The following is a 22,657-nucleotide window of genomic DNA, read 5'->3' on the forward strand; positions in this document are numbered from 1 at the left end:
CACAAATTCATAAACTTTCTTAAAACATTATGAGATTTTTTTGCGATTTTTTTTTTAGCTCATTAGCTATCATTAATGTATTTTATGTGTGGCCCAAGACAATTCTTCTTCTGATGTGGCCCAGGAAAGCCAAAAGATTGAACGCCCCTGGTCTAAACCTTGGACACAAGCATCTTGCCAGTAACCTGAAAGGTAGTAGCTTTTATGTCATCTAACCTTTTGAAGTTCTCTTCTTTCCTCCTGATTTTTTTTTCTTTCTCTGAGGACACTGGAGTGGAAGCTGGTGTATTTTCAAATGTCATTCTTTTTAAAATCTTCACCATTTGTATTTGCATGGATGTTTAGCTCTGAAGAAGTTTGGCCAGGAGTGGTGGCTCACACCTGTAATCCCAGCACTTTGGGAGGCCAAGGCAGGTGGATCACCTGAGGTCAGGAGTTTGAGACCAGCCTGGCCAACATGGTGAAACCCCGTCTCTACTAAAAATATGAAAATTAGCTGGGGGTAGTGGTGCGCACCTGTAATCCCAGCTACTCGGGAGGCTAACACAGGAGAATCACTTGAACCCGGGAGGTGGAGGTTGCAGTGAGCTGAGACTGCACCATTGCACTCCAGCCTGGGCAACAAAGCGAGACTCCAGGGCCCCTCGTCCTAAGAAGGGAAAGTAAAGCCAGTGTACAGGAAGGAAAGGGGGGAAAAAGCCAGTTATTTGAATTTGGGCCTTAGCAGTAACCTATCCTTTAAGATACAAGTACTTAAAAACTATCCTATCCAGATACAGCTTTTCCAAAGACCAAAATCAACTTCTGAGAAGAGAAGTGATAAATCCAAGAGTTTGAAAACACAAAGATAAGGCAAGCAGGCTTGAAACTTCATGGAACAAACACCAGATTCTTAGGGTTATTTCCCTCCTACCAATGGCTCTGGCCCTACCTCTAAGTGTGTTAATGAGCTCTAAGAAATAGTATAAGGAAAAAGGGAGCTTTTAAATTGTTTTTACCCTAATTTGTTCTGGACTATAATTCTGCCCATTCTCCCTCTTACTGTTATACTTTTTTTTTTAAAGAGGTTACTTAATATACTGTATATACTGCCATTATCTTGAAGTAATCTAAAGGCCAAAACATCATTGAAAGGCCAACATGTTGGTATGCTGATATTTTTCTGGGATCCACACTGTTAATTTGTGGTGAACATTTCCTAATAATGGTGATATTGCATTTAACTCCAAAATATACTTTGAAAACAGTATAAAGAACAACAAAACTATAAACAGGTTAAGGCAATTCAGTGAATGTACAAATCTCTAGTGTATACCCTTTTCTTGAATAGTAATACCTTATATCAAACTGAGAACAATTTAAAAAAAAAAGAAACTGATGCAAATCTAGGCTTTCTTAGTCTTAGAGTGCTATATTGAAGGGGTCCAGAGTGAATGGTGTAGAATGCAGAGGTGGAATGTGGGAGGAAAGAATTTATAATTGTTCTAATGGAAATCTGTGCTGGGAGTTTAGCAAAGAAAACAAGGTATTTAATCTACAGCCTATTGATATTCTGTGAAGGCTACCCTCCTTCATTCTTCTTCATCCTATTCAGCCATTTGCTAAGGAAAGCAAATATTGTCACACAGAAGCATCTGGGTAAAGCTCTCCAGGGAAACAAGCAGAGTCATGGGAGAAACTGTACCCTAGGTTTAAAGCAGGGAGAGAAATAGCTCAAGAATGTCAATAAGGGCGAGGTGCAGTGGCTCACGCCTATAATCCCAGCACTTTGGGAAGCCAAGGCGGGCGGATCACCTGAGATCAAGAGCTGGAGACCAGCCTGACCAACATGGCGAACCCCCGTCTGTACTAAAAATACAAAAATTAGCTAGGCATGGTGGTGCATGCCTATAATCCCAGCTACTTGGGAGGCTGAGGCAGGGGAATCGCTTGAATGTGGGAGGTGGGGGTTGCAGTGAGCCAACATCGTGCCACTGCACTCCAGCCTGGGTGACAGAGCGAGACTCTGTCTCAAAAAAAAAAAAAAAAGTCAGTAAGCACAGAACCTTACTCAACTATGACAGATAAGGGTAGAGAGTGACAGCTCTATTTGTATCATTAAAAAAGGTTTGAGTCTGGTTTTTAAATTCTATATGATTCTATTTCTCAGCTCTTATTCTTATCACCTGCCATAATTTTGACAATCAAAGTAAAAATAGAAGAATAAGACTTTGTAGCTCTTTGAAGTGAGTTGGACTAAATGGCCTTTGCTTACTATACCTTTTATTTTAAAAGGTTAATTTAATAGTACTATGAAGATTACTGGAGGGATGCTTCAAATACCTGAGAATTAACAACTATATTTGAAAATCATTCATTTGTAAACATTATATATATATTAAAATACATTTCTTGTTTTCTCACACTGTTTGGAACACAGTACTGTTGGAGTTCCTATAGTCTTTTTCTTTAAAGAGACACATTTTGAAACCCAGAGATATTAAGTAACTTGCCCAGCATTATACTACTAGTTAGTGGCAGAGATAAAAATGGAATCTAAATTTCCTGAGATTGACAATCCATAATTCTCTACTATCATTATAAAGACAAGATATTGTATACCTGTGTACTACTGTGGGCTGGATTGGTCAGACAGAGTTTTATAAACCTCTAGTTTCAAGCTAGAACTTAAAAGAATGAGTAGGATTTAGATAGGAAAAGAGAGTGTGTTAATCCAAGTAGGAAACTGAATGCACAAAGTAGAGAAGTAGAAACAAATAGTGTCTAGAGAATTAGAAATGAACAAGAGGTTCAGGTAGAAGGATAAGACAGGTAAATTGAGTAGAAATTTGAACCAGATTTTGAAAGGATGTGGAGAAATAGGAACACTTTTACACTGTTGGTGGGACTGTAAACTAGTTGAACCATTGTGGAAGTCAGTGTGGCGATTCCTCAGGGATCTAGAACTAGAAATACCATTTGACCCAGCCATCCCATTACTGGGTATATACCCAAAGGACTATAAATCATGCTGCTATAAAGACACATGCACACGTATGTTTATTGCGGCATTATTCACAATAGCAAAGACTTGGAACCAACCCAAATGTCCAACAATGATAGACTGGATTAAGAAAATGTGGCACATATACACCATGGAATACTATGCAGCCATAAAAAATGATGAGTTCATGTCCTTTGTAGGGACATGGATGAAATTGGAAATCATCATTCTCAGTAAACTATCGCAAGGACAAAAAACCAAACACCGCGTGTTCTCACTCATAGGTGGGAATTGAACAATGAGATCACATGGACACAGGAAGGGGAATATCACACTCTGGGGACTGTTGTGGGGTGGGGGAAGGGGGGAGGGATAGCATCGGGAGATATACCTAATGCTAGAAGACGAGTTAGTGGGTGCAGCGCACCAGCATGGCACATGTATACATATGTAACTAACCTGCACAATGTGCACATGTACCCTAAAACTTAAAGTATAATAAAAAAAAAAAAAGGCTTTGCAATTTAGGCTGCCAAACTACCCAATTCAGTTAAATTTGAAGTTTGGGTATTTTTTGGTTTGTTTGGGTTTTTGGTTTTGTTTTTGTTTTTGTTTTGCCGAATTGACATAAAAAACTATTATTTTAAAAAGATCAATTGACCTAGATTTATCATATAAGCTAATGATGGAGACTGGAAATAAGGAGAACAATACAATTTGTTTGCTCATTGTTTAATCAGTCACCAGGAAGTATTGATTGTGTACCTGTGAGTCGTCTGGAGATCTTATTGAAAATGTTGATTATACTTTAACAAATCTGGGGTGGGCTGAGATTTTGCATCTCTGACAAGCTCCAAAATTATACCAAACTGCAGGTCTGTGGAACACAGGAAGTATCAAGAATATAGTAAGATCAGTCATGCGTCTGCTATGAATTTTAAGCCAAAGGCTATGGAAGATACAAAATTGAAACAGATACTGATCTTACTTTTGAAGAATTACAAATTCCAAGCAGTAAAAATATTTTAGAAGGTTCCAGAACTTAAACTCAAATTTGGAACTATAAGAAGAAAGAGATTAAATAAAGAGAAATATTGAAGTCTATTATGTAGAAGAGAGCAGTGTCACTGTTGAATTATCTTTGTCTGGATTACAAAGCCTCAAAATGGTATGTGTATGTAAACACAAAATGCCTGGAAAAGCAAGCTGTTAGGCCTCTTTACCACAATTTTATATTCCTGTGTAGCAACATACTATTTCCATATCTTCATTCTCCACTCAAAATCTATTATTTCTTGGCTTTTATAGCTCTTTTTGCTATGCTCATTCCCCTAAATATAGGTCTCCCCGTGGCTTACCCTTGGCTTTCTGTCCTTTTCATTCTGTATGCTAATGACTGACTACCAAATCTTATATCCCCAGCCCAAATATGAAACTAGTAAAGCCTAGATATTCTGAATTGGCACAAATTTATGTGAGTTTATATACTTTTAAGCACAACCCTATTTCTACTTTTTTTTTTTTTTTTTTTTTTGAGACGGAGTCTCGCTCTGTCGCCCAGGCTGGGGTGCAGTGGCGTGATCTCGGCTCACTGCAACATCCGCCTCCCAGGTTCAAGTGATTCTCCTGTCTCAGCCTCCCGAGTAGCTGAGACGACAGACACCCACCACCGTGCCCGGCTGCTGTTTCTACTTTTTTCCCAAGATACATTTTATTTGAAAAAAGCAAGTTGCAGAATAACATGTTTAATTTTATCTCACATTGAATAGCAACTGAACAAACATATATTTATAAATATGGTATATGCATGGGAAGGTATTTATATGTAGAAATACCCTATACACCCAACTGTTATTTCTAGTAGTAAGAGTTTGCATATGGGGTAGAAGTTAGAGAATTAAAAGTGATGGTAAGGGCCAGCCACTGTGGCTTGTGCCTCTAATCCCAGCACTTTGGGAGGCCAAGGCAGGTGGATCACAAGGTCAGGAGTTCAAGATCAGCCTGGCCAGTATGGTGAAACGCCGTCTCTACTAAAAATACAAAAATTAGCCGGGCGTGGCGGTGGGCGCTTCTAATTTTTTTTTTTTTTTTTTTTGAGATGGAATTTCGCTGTTGTTGCCCACACTGGAGTGCAATGGTGCGATCTCAGCTCACTGAAACTTCTACCTCGTGGGTTCAAGCGATTCTCCTGCCTCAGCCTCCCAAGTAGCTGGGATTACAGGCATGCACCACCACACCCAGCTAATTTCGTATTTTTAGTAAAGACAGGGTTTCTCCATGTTTGTCAGGCTGGTCTCAAACTCCTGACCTCAGGTGTTCCACCTGCCTTGGCCTCCCAAAGTGCTGGGATAAAAGGTGTGAGCCACTGTGCCCAGCCACTTCTACTTTTTTTTTTTAATATTTCTGAAATACTTGAATATTTTTACCCTGAGGATATACTGTATTTCTTTTATAATAAAAGAACCTCCTAAAAATTCCCCTTATGCATTATTAAAAATTTGGTGGACCAGTTTGACAACTGTAATCAAACTTTCCAAAACGGACAAAAGAGGCAACCAGCTCATCTAAGGAATCTGAATCTAAGTAAGAGCTATTAATACTATTAGGTGTGTAATGCCATAAACATAGTGATAAGTAGGCAAATTAAAAAGAAGCCAAAGTCTTGCTGCATTTTAAGTAAAATTATAATATTTTGTAATACAACTAAAGTTTAAATCAAAAGATTATAGAAAACATACTTAAATGCAAAATCTTAATGTCTATATTGACTTTGAATTTTATTTCTCATACTATTTTGCAATTGCTCAAATAATAAGACTTGAAAATTTAGCCATAGTATATATTTGTAGAACTTGACAGATAACTAATGTAATAGAAACCTTAGCCTACCTACATTTTGTTTTCTCCAAGCATAAAAAGTATTTCATAGCTATGTTTTGTTTTCCAGAACCCATGGTGATAAACTGTTCATATTAGATATTTTCCCCCAATAGATGATAGGTTGGCAGCATCATTGACTAGAAAGAAAGAAAGAAAGAAAGAAAGAAAGAAAGAAAGAAAGAAAGAAAGAAAGAAAGAAAGAAAGAAAGAGAGAGAGAGAGAGAGGGAGAGGGAGGGAGGAAGGAAGGAAGGGAGAGGGAGGGAGGAAGGAAGGAAGGAAGGAAGGGGGAGGGAGGGAGGAAGGCAGGAAGAAAGAGAAAGAAAGAAAGTCTTTAATGTTACCCTTGATAAAATATCAACTATTTTACCTCATCTAGAATTCTACAAAATAATAATGTAATATATTGGCTTTGAATTTTCAACCTCTCATTATAAATTCTTTTTCTTCATTTTCATGTCGTTCTTTCTTCTTTTGATTGCACAGTGCCTTTCTATTCTTTCTGTTCTTTTCACTCAAATGCATTCTTTGTATATTTACATATTTTCTACTTTTTAAATTTTAGATGCAGGGGCTAATGTGCAGGTTTGTTACATGGGTATTTTGGGTGATGCTGAGGTTTTGAGAACCAATGATCACGTCACCCAGGTAGTGAGGATAGTACCCAATAGTTAGGTTTTAGGCCCCTTACCCCCCTCCCTCCTTCCCTCCTCTAGTAGTTCCCAGTGTCTATTGTTGCCATCATTCTGTTCATGAGTACCCAGTGTTTAGCTCCCACTTACAAGTAAGAACATGCAGTATTTGGTTTTCTGTTCCTGCATTAATTCACTTAGGATAATGGCCTCCAGCTGCATCCATGTTGCTGCAAAGGACATGATTTCATTCTTTTCTATAGCTGTGTACTATTCCATGATGTATATGCACCACATTTTTTTTATCCAGTCCACCATTGAAGAGCATTCTATGTCTCTGCTTTTGTGAATAATGCTGCAATGAACTTAAGAGTGCATGTGTCTTTTTGGTAGGATGATTTGTTTTCTTCTGGATATATACCCAGTGATGAGATTGCTGGGTTGAATGGTAGTTCTCAGTTCTTTGAGAGATCTCCAAACTGCTTTCCACAGTGGCTGAACCAATCTACACTCCCACCAACGGTGTGTAAATGTTCTCTTTTCTCTGCAGCCTCACCAAGATCTATTATTTACTTTTTAATAATAGCCATTTGGACTGGTGTGAGATGGTGTCTCATTGTGGTTTTGATTTGTATTTCTCTGTGATTGGGGATATGTTAAATGATCATATCCCTAAACATATGTTCATATGTTTGTTGGCTGCTTGTATGTCTTCTTTTGGGAAGTGTCTGTTCAGGTTTTTTGCCCATTTTCTAAGGGATCTACCTTAAATATGGAACAGCAGATGTCCTAGTTTTCTTTTCCCCGAGGCTGGTTCAATAACCTATTAGCCTCCTTTAGTCCTCCTAGACAGTGTGAGCTACTGTAGGGGAAGAGTTGAAGACAAAGAAATGTAGATGGGTAAATAAGTACTGAATGCTATATGTGCTAGCCAAGCAGTTGTGGCCAGAACTTAGTAAGATATTGGTCATTTGAGCACATATATTTTTCTCTGTTACTGCTTTTTTTTTTCTTTTTTCTCAGTTTCCTAATAAATTTGCTTTGAGAAGTTGTTGTCTTGTATGGCTTAAACAGGGTGGAAAAAGGATTTGTGAGTATTGGGCCAGGGTTGTTTTCTTTCCCACCAGATAAGCTCCATGAATACTAGGACAAAGTGTATGTTGGTAAACACTATATCCACAGCACTTAGTAGGGATACATTAAACAGCCCTGCCATCTTTTCCTATACCATTCTCTCTTTCCATGAAACCTAGAAACTTTCAATTATACAACAGTCCAGAAGAATCTTACAGGGCCCCTTCAAAGTAAGTCCAAAAGCCTTGACCATAGGAGCAGGCCAGAAAGTATGGTACTGACAGTAGAGTTGCATTCCTGAGGCAAGTCCCCAAAAAATGTACAGTGTAAAGCTTTGTGGCTGGGTGGTTCATTTTATATTTCTGAAGAAAAGCATCTTGGGAGAAATTCCAAATAGATTTAGCAGGCTTTTAATTTAAAAAATTGAGGAGCAGCTCTCTCAGGCTTGAAAAGATCTTACAAATTTACTTCTTGAATATAACAAGCGGTAATCATTATCCAAATAGAATCCACTTGGGGAAATTTTTTTTAATAAATTTCAGCATTAATTGAGTTTATATAATTCCTCAAACTGATTTTAAGTATTGAATAAGGATTCAACTTTATGACAGCTCAGCAATATAGCTTCTGAACTGCCAACTTGGACCTTCTAGCCTTTCAAGGCCTGAAGGAAGGGCTGGGAAATTCCCATCATTAAGAAGATTTCCCCCTTCTGGAAAATTGCCATCACAGAAGCCTGCCCCACTCAAATCCTGGGCTTACTTGACTATGTCATAGATTGATGTTTTGTATTTGAACTGCCTCCTCTTGCTGCTGCGAATTTGTGAAGCTACCTCTTTATATTAAAGCAAGAAGCAGAAGGACAAGTACTGAGATAGAAAATTGGGTTCTTAAAAACCTGGCACATTTAGCAGGAATTATCAAGATAGACTTAACAGCACAGTGATTATTTGGGCAAAGCCCAGTGCCTTACAACTTCCAATTTGTGAACCAAACACATCCTAATTTTTCATTGCTTACCCAATGTTCTTAAAGTAGGAGTTTTCTAATCATCAACGATAATTTAGATCTGAATTTAATTGGTTCTTGTCATTTTTATAAACTATCTGCTCTCCTTATGGCATGAACCTCCTTTTCTGCTCAAAATGCAAAGTTTTCATTTTTGAGTCAACATAATAGATTTATTTTCTTCTTTTTTTTTCTTTTACTCCTGGCAAGCTGGGATAGATTTATTTTCTGATCATTTTTCAGCAGAGGTTTCTCATTTTCTATTGGTTAACAAAGAACATTCTTTCTACCTTAACAAACGTGTTTAATGACGAGAGGTTCTTTCCGATCTCAGTGATAGACTTTTTATGTAGCGGTTAGAGTTGCCCTCCTTTATCTTTAAGCGTTGCTATTGCAGTTGACATTTCTGTTTCTTCTATGAATAACCTCTAGGTATTACTGTAGCTTTAGACATTGTTTTCCTACCCCAAACTCATAAAAAGTAATGTCTTCCAGAAAGCCTGTCCTAATTATCTCCAATTAATTCTAATCATTCTATCCCATTTACCCTTTTTGTCATTTCTTTATATTATATATAAATATATGATATATATTTTTTCATTTTAATTAATGTATTTGAATTCAACAGATGATATTAATGTCATTGCTTATTTCACTCATTTTTCTAACTTTTTTTCACTGATGAGTTTTCTGCACTAGCTTATAAACTTAAAGGCAAGAACCATGCTTTCTTCTTTCTTTACATGACTCCATGGTCCCAGAACACCCAGTGAGACTGGAAAAGAATGAAATGATGGCTATATGTGTAGTATGTAGTTTGATTCCATACATGAAGTAGACACCCAGAAAAGATTTGTAGTTAATGAATTTATCTTTGACCTCTGAAGAAACTATGATATGATTAATAGATGTCCTCAGCTATTTTTTGTTACCTTGGTATGATTAACTGCCAACATTCTTTAATCCACACACCCTAGACTTTTTCTCTGTGTCATCTTCACTCATCTTAAAATGATGCAGCTTGCAGTTGGTGTAACAGATGAAACAGGAACTAATTAGCAGCTGTTGTCCATCTGTGTGTTTATATTAAATATTTTAAAATAGAAATGTATTTGCATTCTGAATACTCTTTCTGAAATTCATAAATCCTAAACTTGGGTAAATGCTGTAAAATTCAAAACCAAGACAGAGCCTTTACCATTTATCTTCATGATAAAGCAAAAATAATTTTATGCCAGAATCAGGATTATAGTAATTTGAGGCAGATGTAAATTTTAAAAAGCAAAAAAAGTCTTAACTTTTTTAAGTTGCTTTGGAATTGAGCCCCCAAAGCAATCAGATTGAAATCTGAAAAGATACAGTGTTCAAAAGATGTCATACCCTCTGAATATATTCTTTCTTCACAGAAACTGATGAGTACATACACTTTTGAGAAAGCTGCATTCATTCTCTGACAGATTTATTTTGAAACATGCTTCTCCTTTCTCTTTTTCTACCTTTCTATTAAGTGTGTGGTTCTTTGACATGTGATCAACTTAGAACTCTACAGAGAGTGCTATTAATATTGGTAGCCATCTTCCAAGTTGAAGATGAATGTCATGGCTTTAGGAAGAAAAGATACCGTTATTCATTTCACTCAAGTCAAATAGGCAAATGTTTCTTATGTTCAAAAATGAAAGGGAGAAGAGTATTATCTGCAAGACAAGTATCAAATTGCATCAGTCAGGTCAGATTGGTGTTTCCCTCTATGCTTCAGTTTATATGTGAAAAGAAAATAGTCATTGTGTTTATGTAACTTTCAGTATTTCCATAGAATCACAGTATCTTATTCTGATGTTAGCTAGTCCAGACTTTCACCCAATGGGGGTGTTAAGGAAAATCTGCAACAACTTAGCCGTTAGGTTTTTGTTTGAATTCTTTTAGTGAGAAAGATCTCTACTGCCTCATGAGGTAGCACATTCTATTGTTCGATGGCTGTTAAAGTATGTTTTTCCATTACACAGAGCCAGTCTTTCTTCCTGTGTCTTTCATCTGTTAGCCCTAATTCTGCCCTCCAAGCAATGCCAAATAAGTTGGCTTCCTCTTTTACATGGTATTTGAATATACAATTGTTTCACCTTAATCCCTTCTCAAAGTACTGTTTATGATTATATGTTTAGCAGTATCTTTTCTTTCATCCCCAGACAATATTATTAGCCTATGATATTATAATTGAGTAACTAAACTATTTACTCCCAAAGCTACTGTGGATAGACTGACTTGAAATCAAGTTTCATTCAGCTCATTTACTGAGTGCCTACAATGTGCAGGAATTTGGTGGGACAATCAGGAAGTCTGGATGAAATGAGACGCTGTCTTGTGAGAGAGTTGTATACTGCTGCATCACCTTTACAAAGTTTCCTTTTATCACAATTTGTTGTGTCTCTTTATTCTTTTTTTTAACATCAAATCCCGTTTTGACATTAATATTACTACTCCTGCTTTTTTGCTTATTTACATTTGCCTGGTGACTTTTTGCCCTACTTGTTATTTTCTTTCTTTCTTTCTTTTTCCTTTCTTTCTCTTTCTCTTTCTTTTTTAATTTTTCTTTTCTTTCTTTTTTCTTCTTTATCTTTCCTTTCTCTCTCTTTCTCTCTTTTTTTCTCTTTCTTTCTTTCTTCTTTTTTTTTTTTTTTTTTTGACAGAGTCTTACTCTGTCACCCAGGCTGGAGTGCAATGGCACAATCTCAGCTTACTGCAACCTCCATCTCCCAGGTTCAAGTGATCCTCCTGCCTCAGTGTCCTGAGTAACGGGGATTACAGGCACCTGCCACCACGCCCAGCTAATTTTTATATTTTTAGTAGAGACAGGGTTTCACCATGTTGGCCAGGCTGGTCTCAAACTCCTGACCTCAAGTGATCCACCTGCCTCGGCCTCCCAAAGTGCTGGGATTATAGGTGTGAGACACCGTGCCCAGCCTAGATTTAGCTATATTTTTTATAAAGGACTGTGTGTGTGTGTTTCACTACTGTTTTCTCTCCTCCAACTTCCCCTACCTTGAAGTCTATGTTCTGAATCATTTTTTCATTTACAGTCATTTTTCCAGAACATTACTTGGTGATTTGTCATCTGAATCTTTGCATTTTAACAAGTATCATTCTTCCATTTTGATTGGTGAATGACTGGATGTAGGATTTGAGGGTTGTATGGCTTGAAGAGATATGTTGATGTTAATTTACTATTTTCTAGTTTTTGGTATTGTAGGTAAGAAGTCCAAAGCCAATATTACTTTTTCCTTTGTTAGTAACCCAATCTTCCTATTAAATATTTGGTAGCTTGTAAGATTTTCTGTTTATTTTTGAAATTCCAAAATTGTACCAGGACATATTTAGGTTTATGTTTTTGTTTTGCTTTTTTTTTTTTAAATCAATCTTGGCTGGAACCTAGTAAACCTTTTCAATTTCCAAGTCCAACTCTTCTCAAATAAATGAAATTTTCCTCTTTTCCCCCCTATCTCTTCCTTTATTTCCTTATGGAATTCCTATTGGTAGTATGTCAGTCTCTTGCTCTGTCTTCTTATTATTTTCTGCATGACTTCTATCTTTTGCACTTTTGCACAATCCTTGGAGATATTTCTACCACTTGATCTTCCAAGCAACTAATTGAATTTTTGACAAGGACTGTAATTACCTTCATCTACTAAATCTTAAAATTTGAAAATCACATATTTTGTTCCAGAACACAGTGTTAATGTCATAATTGAATCTGTATTAGTGTTTTAATTGCTTATTATTGTTATTAAAATTATCTATTGCCCCAGAAGTTTTATACCTCTAGGGGATATCCTAAATATTATGCTCATTCTTCCACTCTCCAGTTGGTTGTTACTTAGGTTGCTGGTATTTTCCTCTCCCTACTGAAAGTTCGATTCACCCTAAGGGTTCTGGAAGCTGCTAGGGTACTTTGGGCCTGGTGAGAATGGAGTTACAGTGGGAAAGAGGATCATGAGTGGCAAAAGGAAGAGAAGTGTCAATTCCTGAATTAGCAAAGCACAAAATGGCAAGCTGCTAGTCTTCTATTAAAGTACAAAAAATAAACAGTCCAAGCCTCTGTGCTTCCTGGACGGTTTTGTTGTGAAGGCTGGACTTTCCCAGCCTTTAAAGGATAGGGCAGTCTTAGTATTTTTTCAAGTAGACTTCAGACTTCTGGGTCAACCTAAAAAAATTTATAGCTTTGCCCTTGATCTGGATCCCAACCAACCACAAATTCTTAGAATCAGTGAATGTTAGAGATGAAAAAGACATACTCCAAATGTCCTCATTTTATAGATAAAGAGAATAATACCCCCTTCCCCAAAAAAATGATACTAGTTTTTCAGGATCATCTAGGTAGTTAGCAGTAGAGATAAAACAGGATTCTAGACTTTGTGACACTCAGGTCTTCAATTAATGGCTTTATCTTCTGTTGCCTAGTACATACATTCTTAGCATTAAAGCAATTGTCTTATAGAATGTTTTCATGTAATATTGGTACTCTAAGAGAACAATGTTTAGGTATTTAATAATTCAAATGAAAATGAATGGGAAGTGTTAGTAAATCAAGATTCATGTTAGTATTAGAATTATTTTTGGCTAGGCGCAGTGGCTCATGCCTATAATCCCAGCGCTTTGGGAGGCCAGGAGTTCAAGACCAGCCTGGCCAACATGGCAAAACTCTACTAAAAATACAAAAAATTGCCAAGCATGGTGGCACACACTTGTAATCCCAGCTACTTGGGTGGCTAAGGCACGGGAATCACTTAAAGCCAGGAGGCAGAGGTTGCAGTGAGTAGAGGTAGCGCCATGCACTCCAGCCTGGGTGACAGAGCAAGAATCTGTCTTTTTTTTTGAGAAGGAGTCTTGCACTGTCACCCAGGCTGGAGTGCAGTGGCACGATCTCTGCTCACTGCAGGCTCCACCTCCCAGGTTCATGCCATTCTCCTGCCTCAGCCTCCCGAGTAGCTGGGACTACAGGTGCCCGCCACCACGCCCAGCTAATTTTTTGTATTTTTAGTAGAGACAGGGTTTCACCATGTTAACCAGAATGGTCCCGATCTCCTGACCTCGTGATCCACCTGCCTTGGCCTCCCAAAGTGCTAGGATTACAGGCATGAGCCACCACGCCTGGCTGACTCTGTCTTAAAAAAGAGAAAAAGAATTATTTTTAGGCCAGGTGCAGTGGCTCATGCCTGTAATCCCAGCACTTTTGGAGGCTGAGGCGGGCAGATCTCTTGAGCCCAGGAGTTCAAGACTAGCCTGGGCAACGTGGTGAAACCCTGTCTACAAAAAACACAAAAAATATTATCCAGGTGTGGTGGCGCACTCTTGTGGTCCCAGCTACTCAGGAGGCTGAGGTGGGAGGATCGCTTTAGCCTGGTATGTGGAGGCTGCAGTGAGCTGTGATCACACCACTGCACTCCAGCCTGGGTGATAGAGTGAGACCCTGTCTCAAAAAAAGAAAAAAAAAGATTTATCTTTAAAGGAATGGCTAAGCACCATCCAAATTAAATTAAAACTGCAGTTGTTAATGAAGAAAGATTTAAGTGATATCATGATATCCCTTTAAGATATGCCACTCTTTGTGAAAAGGGAAACTACTGATATATACCTAGAAAACTTAATCTGCTTAATCCAATAGCCCCTCTAGTGGCAGTGGTGAGAATAAGTCAAATTTTAGAAGTACAAATTTTGTTTCTATCAGTATTTGGTATATACAAATAAGATTTATATATTTATATAAATGCTGATAAATAGCTTTTATCTGAAGGTGTTTTATGTGTAACAAAGTGTCTTTCATAATGCAAATATTACTATATTTAGAAGAAGAATAGAGAAAACACAGGATGAGTTTGAACCTAACACTACCTATGTGAACCTCAGTGTCCTCTTTTGTACTGCCTTCCTCACAGAGTTGTGAGATTAACACATAGGTGTGAAAATGTATTTTTTAAAAACATTAGTATTGTCATTAATTTTATTTCTTGGATATTAATTGATCTTATATGTGGGAAGTTCTGTCTTAAATATAAGGTCAGATTATAATGTTTTGTAGTTTTAGCCTCCTATCATTGAGAAAATTAATATACCCTGCTTGCTTTATGTGAGAAAACTGAGAAAATCATGAACTGTTTTCTCTCTATTATATTATTCATGATTATAACCCTTGTTACCTATTTCCTCTTATCACTATTCAGAGTAATCTTTGAGTTTTAGAAAGAAAACTCAGTTTTTATATGTTAAAAATGAAGAGTCTGGGGGAAGGAATATGAAGTAAATATTGGAAAATATTAGCATTTGTCAAATCTGAGCGATGGATACATGGGTGTTTGTTATACTGTTATGTTGGAAATGTTTTATAATTTAAAATATAGCATGAATCATAAAAAAGAAAGCAAATTTATGATGTGAATAGGCCCTTAAGCTATGGTTAACCAAAATCATAGTTTTCATCTGAACATGGGATTCTGAATCATGTTCATTTCATTCCACAGAGTGATAGTAAAATGTTCACACATGCAGTTTTCTGCTGGTTACCCCAGACAAATCCATACCTCTTGCCATAGCATCCTCTCCTTTTTTGTTGTTTTTTTTTTTAATTATTAAGAGACTAGGTCTAGGGCCAGGCACGGTGGCTCATGCCTGTAATCCCAGCACTTTGGGAGGCCAAGGTGGGCGGATCACTTGAGGTCAGGAGTTCAAGACTAGCCTGGCAAACATGGTGAAACCCATCTCTACTAAAAATACAAAACATTAGCCAGCCATGGTCTCTGTAATCCCAGATGCTTGAGAGGCTGAGACAGGAGAGTTGCTTGAACCCAGGAGGCGGAGGTTGCAGTGAGCCGAGATCGCGCCACTACACTCCAGCCTGGTCAACAAAGCAATACTCCATCTCAAAAAAAAAAAGAGAGAGAGAGACTAGGTCTCACTACATCACCCAGGCTAGAATGCAGTGGCTATTCACAGATGTAATAATAGCTCGCTGCAGTCTTGAACTCCGGGGCTCAAGCAATCCTCTCCATCAGCCTCTCAGGTAGCTGAGACTACAGGTGTGCCACCGCACTTGGCCAGCATCCTCTCTTTCTGATGATTCTGGACAAGGGTCCGTTCTCATTAGACTCTTTCTTTTATGGTATATTACATGCCTTTAAAAAACTACACAATCACTTCTGATTAGGCAGGGAGTGGAACAAGCATTTAATAAGAAGCCAGAGTTTGTAGTCCTGGCTCTGCCATTTACCGCTCTATCTACACTTTGCCTCTCTGAATATAACTTGCCTTTTCTTAAAATGAGCATAGTAATACCTTTTCAGTCTAGCATACAGATTTGTTGAGAGATTATAGCATGCAACATAAATGAAGTTATAGATCCCCTGGCTGTTGTCATATGTTGGTACCTGTCTCTCTAGTAAGGCAGGATGTCTGATCAAATCTCCAGAAGCCAGAAGCTTACAACAGAAAGGAGAGTTACAGAGAGTAGCAAAGGGGGATAGAGTATGGCAGGACCCAAATAACTGGCCCAGCAGTGACAATGGACAAGATAACATTTACAACTTTGAGATTCAATGATTTTGTGAATATACTACCCACAGAGTACAAAGTATCATTGAGCATATTCTTTGAAACATGATAAATTTCAGTAAGGATTTGGAACAAAATCCCTTTCAGCTGATTTCTGCAAATTAGAAAATTTCATGTAGAGAATTGATGTCTCTGAGGTTTTACAAAATAGGAAAAAAACATGTTTCCCAGATAATATGAAAATAATGAGTAAGGCTGGCACGGTGGCTCACACCTGTAATCCCAACACTTTGGGAGGCCAAGGCGAGCAGATCACCTGAGGTCAGGAGTTCAAGGCCAGCCTGGCCAACATGGTGAAACCCTGTCTCTACTAAAAATACAAAAATTAGCCGGGCATGTTGGCAGGCACCTGTAATCCCAGCTCCTTGGGAGACTGAGGCAGGAGAATCGCTTGAACCCAGGAGGCAGAGGTTGCAGTGAGCCAAGATTGTGCCATTGTATTCCAGTCTGGGCAACAAGAGCAAGACTCCATCTAAAAAAAAAAAAAAGTACGATAAAGCACTGAAAAGTACTTATTTGTAGTAATCAGCTAGGCCCCAGAACCTTTATCCCCCTACAAAGATGAATACCATGATGGTGTGCATCTCACTGCTGCTTTGTTTACAGTAGCTTTACAATAATTCTATAGAATCAACATATTGTAGTTATATATTACAAGGTTTGTAAAATTAGCTAATATCTTTTTCTACTAACATAAAATTATATTTGTTGATAGTATTCATTACCCAGTCAGTATTTTGAACCACATTCCATGTGATGCTGTGTTTGGGATGTTTTTTCCATTTACTCCATAGTAAATGAGGAACCATTGGCTTAGCATAATGATAATATGATCCAGCAAGGCAAGGAGCCCAGAACTCTGGGCATCAGGAACCCATCACATGCATATTGTATAGTATTTCAATACAACAGAATAATTTGCTGTCTTTTTTCCTAAATCGAAATGAAGAGGATAGATGAGAAATCTGTTCAAAATACATAGGTCAAAAATACTTTAAGTACAACATTATTCAAAATAATTCTGAGATGTTTGCCCAACTAGTTTAACTTTGAAATTTATGTCAGGGTTTTTTTTTTTAAGTCTTTAATGTTTTACACATAGATTTTACCTTCAGTTAATACCTGGGCACTTTTTTGGCTGCCTATGCAATGAATGACTGAATGACTTTAAAGGGTCTCTATGTTGGTAGGCTGAACCTTATATGAGCCATTTTTCAAACTTTTACTTTTGGCCCTTCTCCTTGGGAGCTTGCTTCCCAGAGTCAGAGCTTGTGGAAGGCCAGTGCTAGAGGAAAAGGAGAATTTTACCCAGACCCTGTGAGAGAACCTCATAGTAAATGAAGCTATTCAGGTTGGAACCAGGCCTACCTTGCCATTTGGACCTTTCATATTTAGCTCTGTGAATGTATTTAAGTCCCAGTCTATGATTTTCTTGTGTGTTACTCATGAGTATTTTCCAGAATAAAAATCCCAAGCATGCTATAGTTGAACTTTGCCAGTTTGTTGGGTATGTTTGTGTGATTAACTTGTTAACATAGCAGCAATAGTAATGACATATGACTTTCTTGAAAACCTAGTTTGTTCCAGGTACTATTCCAGGTGTTTTATATGTATTAATAGGATGTCATTTAATCCTCATAACAACCCTATTATGGCTACTTTACAGATGAAAAACTAAGGCAAAGAGAAGTTAAGCAACTTGTGCATGGTTAAACATCTAGCAAGTAGTGGTGCTAGGATTTCCACTCAGGCAGTCTGACTCCAGAGTTCACATTCTTAATCTCTGTGCTATGCCACCTCCTGACTAGCTTATCTCTTATAGAGTCTGTGAAGGTTGTGTCTCTGGTAGGTCTCAAGTTCTGCCTACCTCTGTCACACCTGGATAAAAATTGAAATTATATCCTAGTTACAAATCATGCTATCTTGAGTCACTAACTTTCCTTCTTCCTCTCTCATCAAATAGTGCATTAAGGTAAGGGGGCATGAATAAACTTCACTGCCATAAGATATTTGTGAGAACATATTCTGTCTCGTTGAGAGATCATTTGTTTTCAAGTTAACAAAAACCTGCTGAAGCTAGCGCAAGCAAAGAAGACATTTATGGAAGGATACAAGGTTATCTCATAGAACCCAAGAGCAAGAATACAGCTGGGCCTCAAGGGGGATGAAAGGCAGGTAGCAGAAAATCAGAAGCCAGGGTTACTCCCTTTTTAGTTGTTCTCATTAGATGTCCATAGGGAAGAAAAGGAAAGGAAGAGTCAGGCGGTATAAATAGGTAAGAATTTTTCAGAAAACAAGAGTATGGCTAGATATATACTCCTCAAAAAGTATTTTTTCTGTACTGCATCAATTGAAGGGAAATGCCAATTACAGGTCACATTGCCCAGTAGATTTGTATGGATTTAAAGTAATAACTAAACAATCCCTTTCAACTATTCCCAATCATCCTGTCCCTTCATAAGTCTTGATTCTTGGCATTTTGTTTATTCTCACTTGATCAGTCTCAAGTTAGGACTTTTCAACTGTTCTGACACCCAAAGATAAGACCCCTGTTTTCATCTCTTCTCCCCAGACCTTCAACCTGTACCATCAAAGAGCCTGTTGCACTTGCCTTTTCAAGTGACAGTCAGGAACCTGCCTAGCTTCCATTCCTAATATTAATATCCTATATGAGTAGTTCATACCATCTCTGCTTTCCTTGTCCTTTTCCCCCTACCTTTTCTCTTCCCGACATTATGAATACCTACTGGCTTTTCCTATTTCTAGGGATCCTCCCCCCTCCATTTCCTATTAGATAAACTCCAAATTCATCAGCTTGAGGGTTCTTCAAAATCATGTCCCATCCTAACTGTCCCAGTCATTCCCACTCAAGTCCTTCACTCTAAGCAGGCCATTTTCCACAGTGACCTAGAAACAGCACAGGCTTAACCATTATTCCAAGCCTTTGCTAGTACAGATCCTCTTGCTTACAAAGCTCTTTCCCATTCCTTTCCTTTCCACCTCTCTGAATCCAGCTCATTTCTCAGGGCCTCACCTAAGACATTCTCTCTAAAGAGTCCTATGTGATCTTTCCAACACCTCAGGTAACCAATTGTCCAGGATTGCCTTGGATTCCTAGGACATCTGACTTTAGTACTAAAACAGGAATATTCCTAGGCAAACCAGGATAGTTAGACATCCTCCAACATCTCATTGTCTCCTTTCATTATAGTGGCTTGTTAGAATAAAAAGCCCTGTGAAATCGCCAGTAGCCACTACTTCAGCATGTACAAGGTCCTTTCTCCATAATAAGACTTAATGCTCCTGTTAGGCAGAGACCCTTTTGATTCCCACTTCATACAGAATATAGTGCTGTACTCATGTTAATGCCTATTAGTGAATAAGGCGATGTAGTTTTAAGTTGGCACTATATCTAAAATCTTTTCCTTGTGTGTTAATTTCTTTGTCTTTATTTTTTTCCAGCCCAGATGACTTACTCAATGCCTTGAATGAGGGTATCAGTCGTGCTGATGTCATCATCACATCAGGGGGTGTATCCATGGGGGAAAAGGTATGAAAGATAGGGCTCGTGAAAATGTATCTGCTGTAATGTTCTTGCATATGGTCGATTAACTGTGGTCTGGTAGGCATCTGATATTCATAACGAGGCTCCCACAAAGCTGAAAATCCATGGGGCTTCAGAAATTACTGGTCTCTTTAAAAGGGATACAATGTGGGTAGGTCAGGGAGCTTACCCTCAGGAGCAACCTGGAGAATCCCACAGCTTACAGAATGGTTTTTGCTATTCCTGTGGAAACTTCTGACCTGTTTCTCACTCTATTTTACTACATTAGGACATCCTTTATGCGTGATATTTACCACCAGGGTAAAACTCTAAGATCCTTCCTTCTACTCAAATTTAAACATGACTCCCCAGGAGCCAACCAATTCACCCACCATATATTCCAAATCTACCAAGAATGCTTAGCTCCCCTTCCCCACAAGGAAGAAAGGGAGGATTAGGCATTCCTTTTGCTCCTCCTTACAAAATAATAATAATAATAATAATGAAAATATGGCCAGGCACAGTGGCTCAAGCCTGTAATTCCAATACTTTGGGAGGCTGAGGTGGGTAGGTTGCTTGAGCCCAGGAGTTCAAGACCACCTGGGCGACATGGTGAAACCCCATCTCTACAAAAAAAATCCAAAAATTAGCTGGGCATGGTGGCACGCGCCTGCAGTTCCAGCTACTTGGGTGCTGAAGTGGGAGGATCGCTTGAGCCTGGGTGGTCAAGGCTGCAGTGAGCTGAGACCACACCACTGCACTCCAACCTGGGCAACACAGCAAGACCCTGTCTTAAAAAATATATATATATATATACACACACACACATACACAAATATTTTATAAGACTAAGTGTATTTGTAGATGGTATATACTTGTTCCTATAAAGGCCACAATTTGAATATTTCAGTAACACTAAGTTTACATTTCTTAATGAAATGTGTTAGTTTACGATGACTATTGGGTCCACTGAATAATGTTATAAAAGTAAAATATTCTTTACTAAATAACCAAGCTTAATTTTTGGCTCAAAGGTATTTCAGTGTAAAATGTTTTGCCAGCTGATAATCCTTTTCCATGTTTTCTCTCACATTAATGACTAAACTGAAAAATTACAAAAATACTGTCATAGCAATTTTTACTAAAATTCATATTTTCTAAGAGTTTGATTTATTTTAAACTAGATCTTACGTATATGATTGTTCTTGATCTCTGTCCTCTTGTAGCTATAAAACTGCCTAAATTTATAACCTGACTCTTTGGACAGTGAACTCTGTTGGCTCGGAGAACAAATGTCAGAACTTAGCAACCTGAACAGAAGAATGCCTGCCTTCCATTCACAAACTTTAGTGTTAGAGCCTTTCAGAATAGCACTGCAGATGCTAAAAAGTTTGGACGAAAAAAATCTCACATTACATCCAGGAGTGAAAGTGTTGTAGTGTGTGTAGGTGTTCTTAAAGCAGACAAATTGCTGGATTAGTGTTCCCTCAAAGTCTCCCAGAGTCTTTAGCCCCAGGTAGAGCAAATTGCCGCAGAGCTCTCCTGAGATCACAAAGGCTAGGGGCTGAGATCTGCACTGTAGTACAGCTGAAAGAAATAATTTGCAACGTGTCTGTTTTCATTACCATCAAACTGCCTGTGGTACTCTCAATATTACAAGAGCAAACCATGAAGTCAGGTCTATTTAAATGTTAAATTTGTTATTTCCAGGGTTTGTGTCTTGTTATAATTTCTCTTAGTTTCTGATTAACCTAATTGTGGGATAATAGCTATTTGGCAGAACTAACGTTTATCTTTTCTAGTACTCTGGAGAAGTAACAAACTCATAGCATATATAGGCTTGGCAATTGTGGCTCAATTGTGGTAAGGACAGAACACTTCTCAACCTAACCTTCTTTATTAGTGCTAACAAAGATGTCAGTTATGCCAGGGATTTGCTCACCAGTAAACAAAGCCAATATAGTTAAGCATATTGGTTTTATTTTTTTTACTCTCTGTATAATAAGATACTTACACTAAACCTTTAATTTACTAGGAAAGAAATTTTAGAAACTGGGCATCCCACGGTATTCCTTAGGAGCTGCTAATTGTCCCTTCCTACCTCCTTGAGTGGGAATGAGATGATAGAGGAACCAGGAAGAAAGAGATAAAACATACATGCAGCAAATTCCTGCCAGCAAACAAGTTTTAATTCCAAAAAGAATTTAGGGTACCTCCATAGCAGAAAGAAAATAATAAAAGACAGAACATTTGCTTCAGCCCAGGAGCTAAGCCTGAAAACCAGTTACTAAAAAGACAGGGAAATCAAGGAAAAATTCAGAAGTATTATGTAGCAGGCATGAATATTAAGTGCAGAACCTCAGGTATGCAAGAAATGTATTTAATTTCATTTAAATTATACTCTAAGTGCCTATGCTACAGGACTGGTGGGAAATTTTATTAAGCCACAACTGGAGCTTACTAGCTCCAAGAATTATGCCAAGGAACCTGAAGGTACTTAAGCAGCACCAAAGCATCAGGGAGACACAGCTGGTCACTGGTCTGCACTGGATACATCTAGAGTATTCTTATAGTACCATTAGATCTCAAGTCTTTGCTCCTTTGGGCCATGCTAGGAGCACTAAGATCAGGTAGAGGCTGGAAACCTCAGAGCAGCTAGCCTCTTTGGGTGTATTTCACAGCCATCCCTTCTAAAGTCTGACCACTTCTCCAACATACTGCATGCTAAACAGCGAGGAAGGGGCCCTGCTGCTTGTTGGACCAGTACCTTCTTCCCAGCCAAAGAGAAATGATTCTTCCACAGTTACTTCCCTAAAGATCTCTCCCCTCCTTCACCTCACCCTGCCCTACATACCCTTTTCAAAGAGTTTCATTTGCACAAAACACTGAAAGCTTGTTAAATAGTTAAACAGTATCTGCCTTTTGCCATGAAAACTAAAGAA

At 38.1% G+C, this 22,657-nt stretch overlaps 1 protein-coding gene across 26 annotated transcripts in view; it reads left to right on the top strand.

The window, feature by feature from the left end:
* GPHN (gephyrin) overlaps positions 1-22,657 on the top strand; it is a 675,135-nt gene that overhangs the window by 616,345 nt on the left and 36,133 nt on the right. For all 26 annotated transcript variants that reach the window (XM_034937122.3, XM_034937124.3, XM_034937127.3 and 23 more), the window contains one exon: positions 19,634-19,721. In XM_034937122.3, the coding sequence (XP_034793013.1) occupies positions 19,634-19,721 (88 nt within the window). The remainder of the gene's footprint in view (positions 1-19,633; positions 19,722-22,657) is intronic.

Source organism: Pan paniscus, chromosome 15, assembly GCF_029289425.2.
Source record: "Pan paniscus chromosome 15, NHGRI_mPanPan1-v2.0_pri, whole genome shotgun sequence".
NCBI lineage: Eukaryota > Metazoa > Chordata > Mammalia > Primates > Hominidae > Pan > Pan paniscus.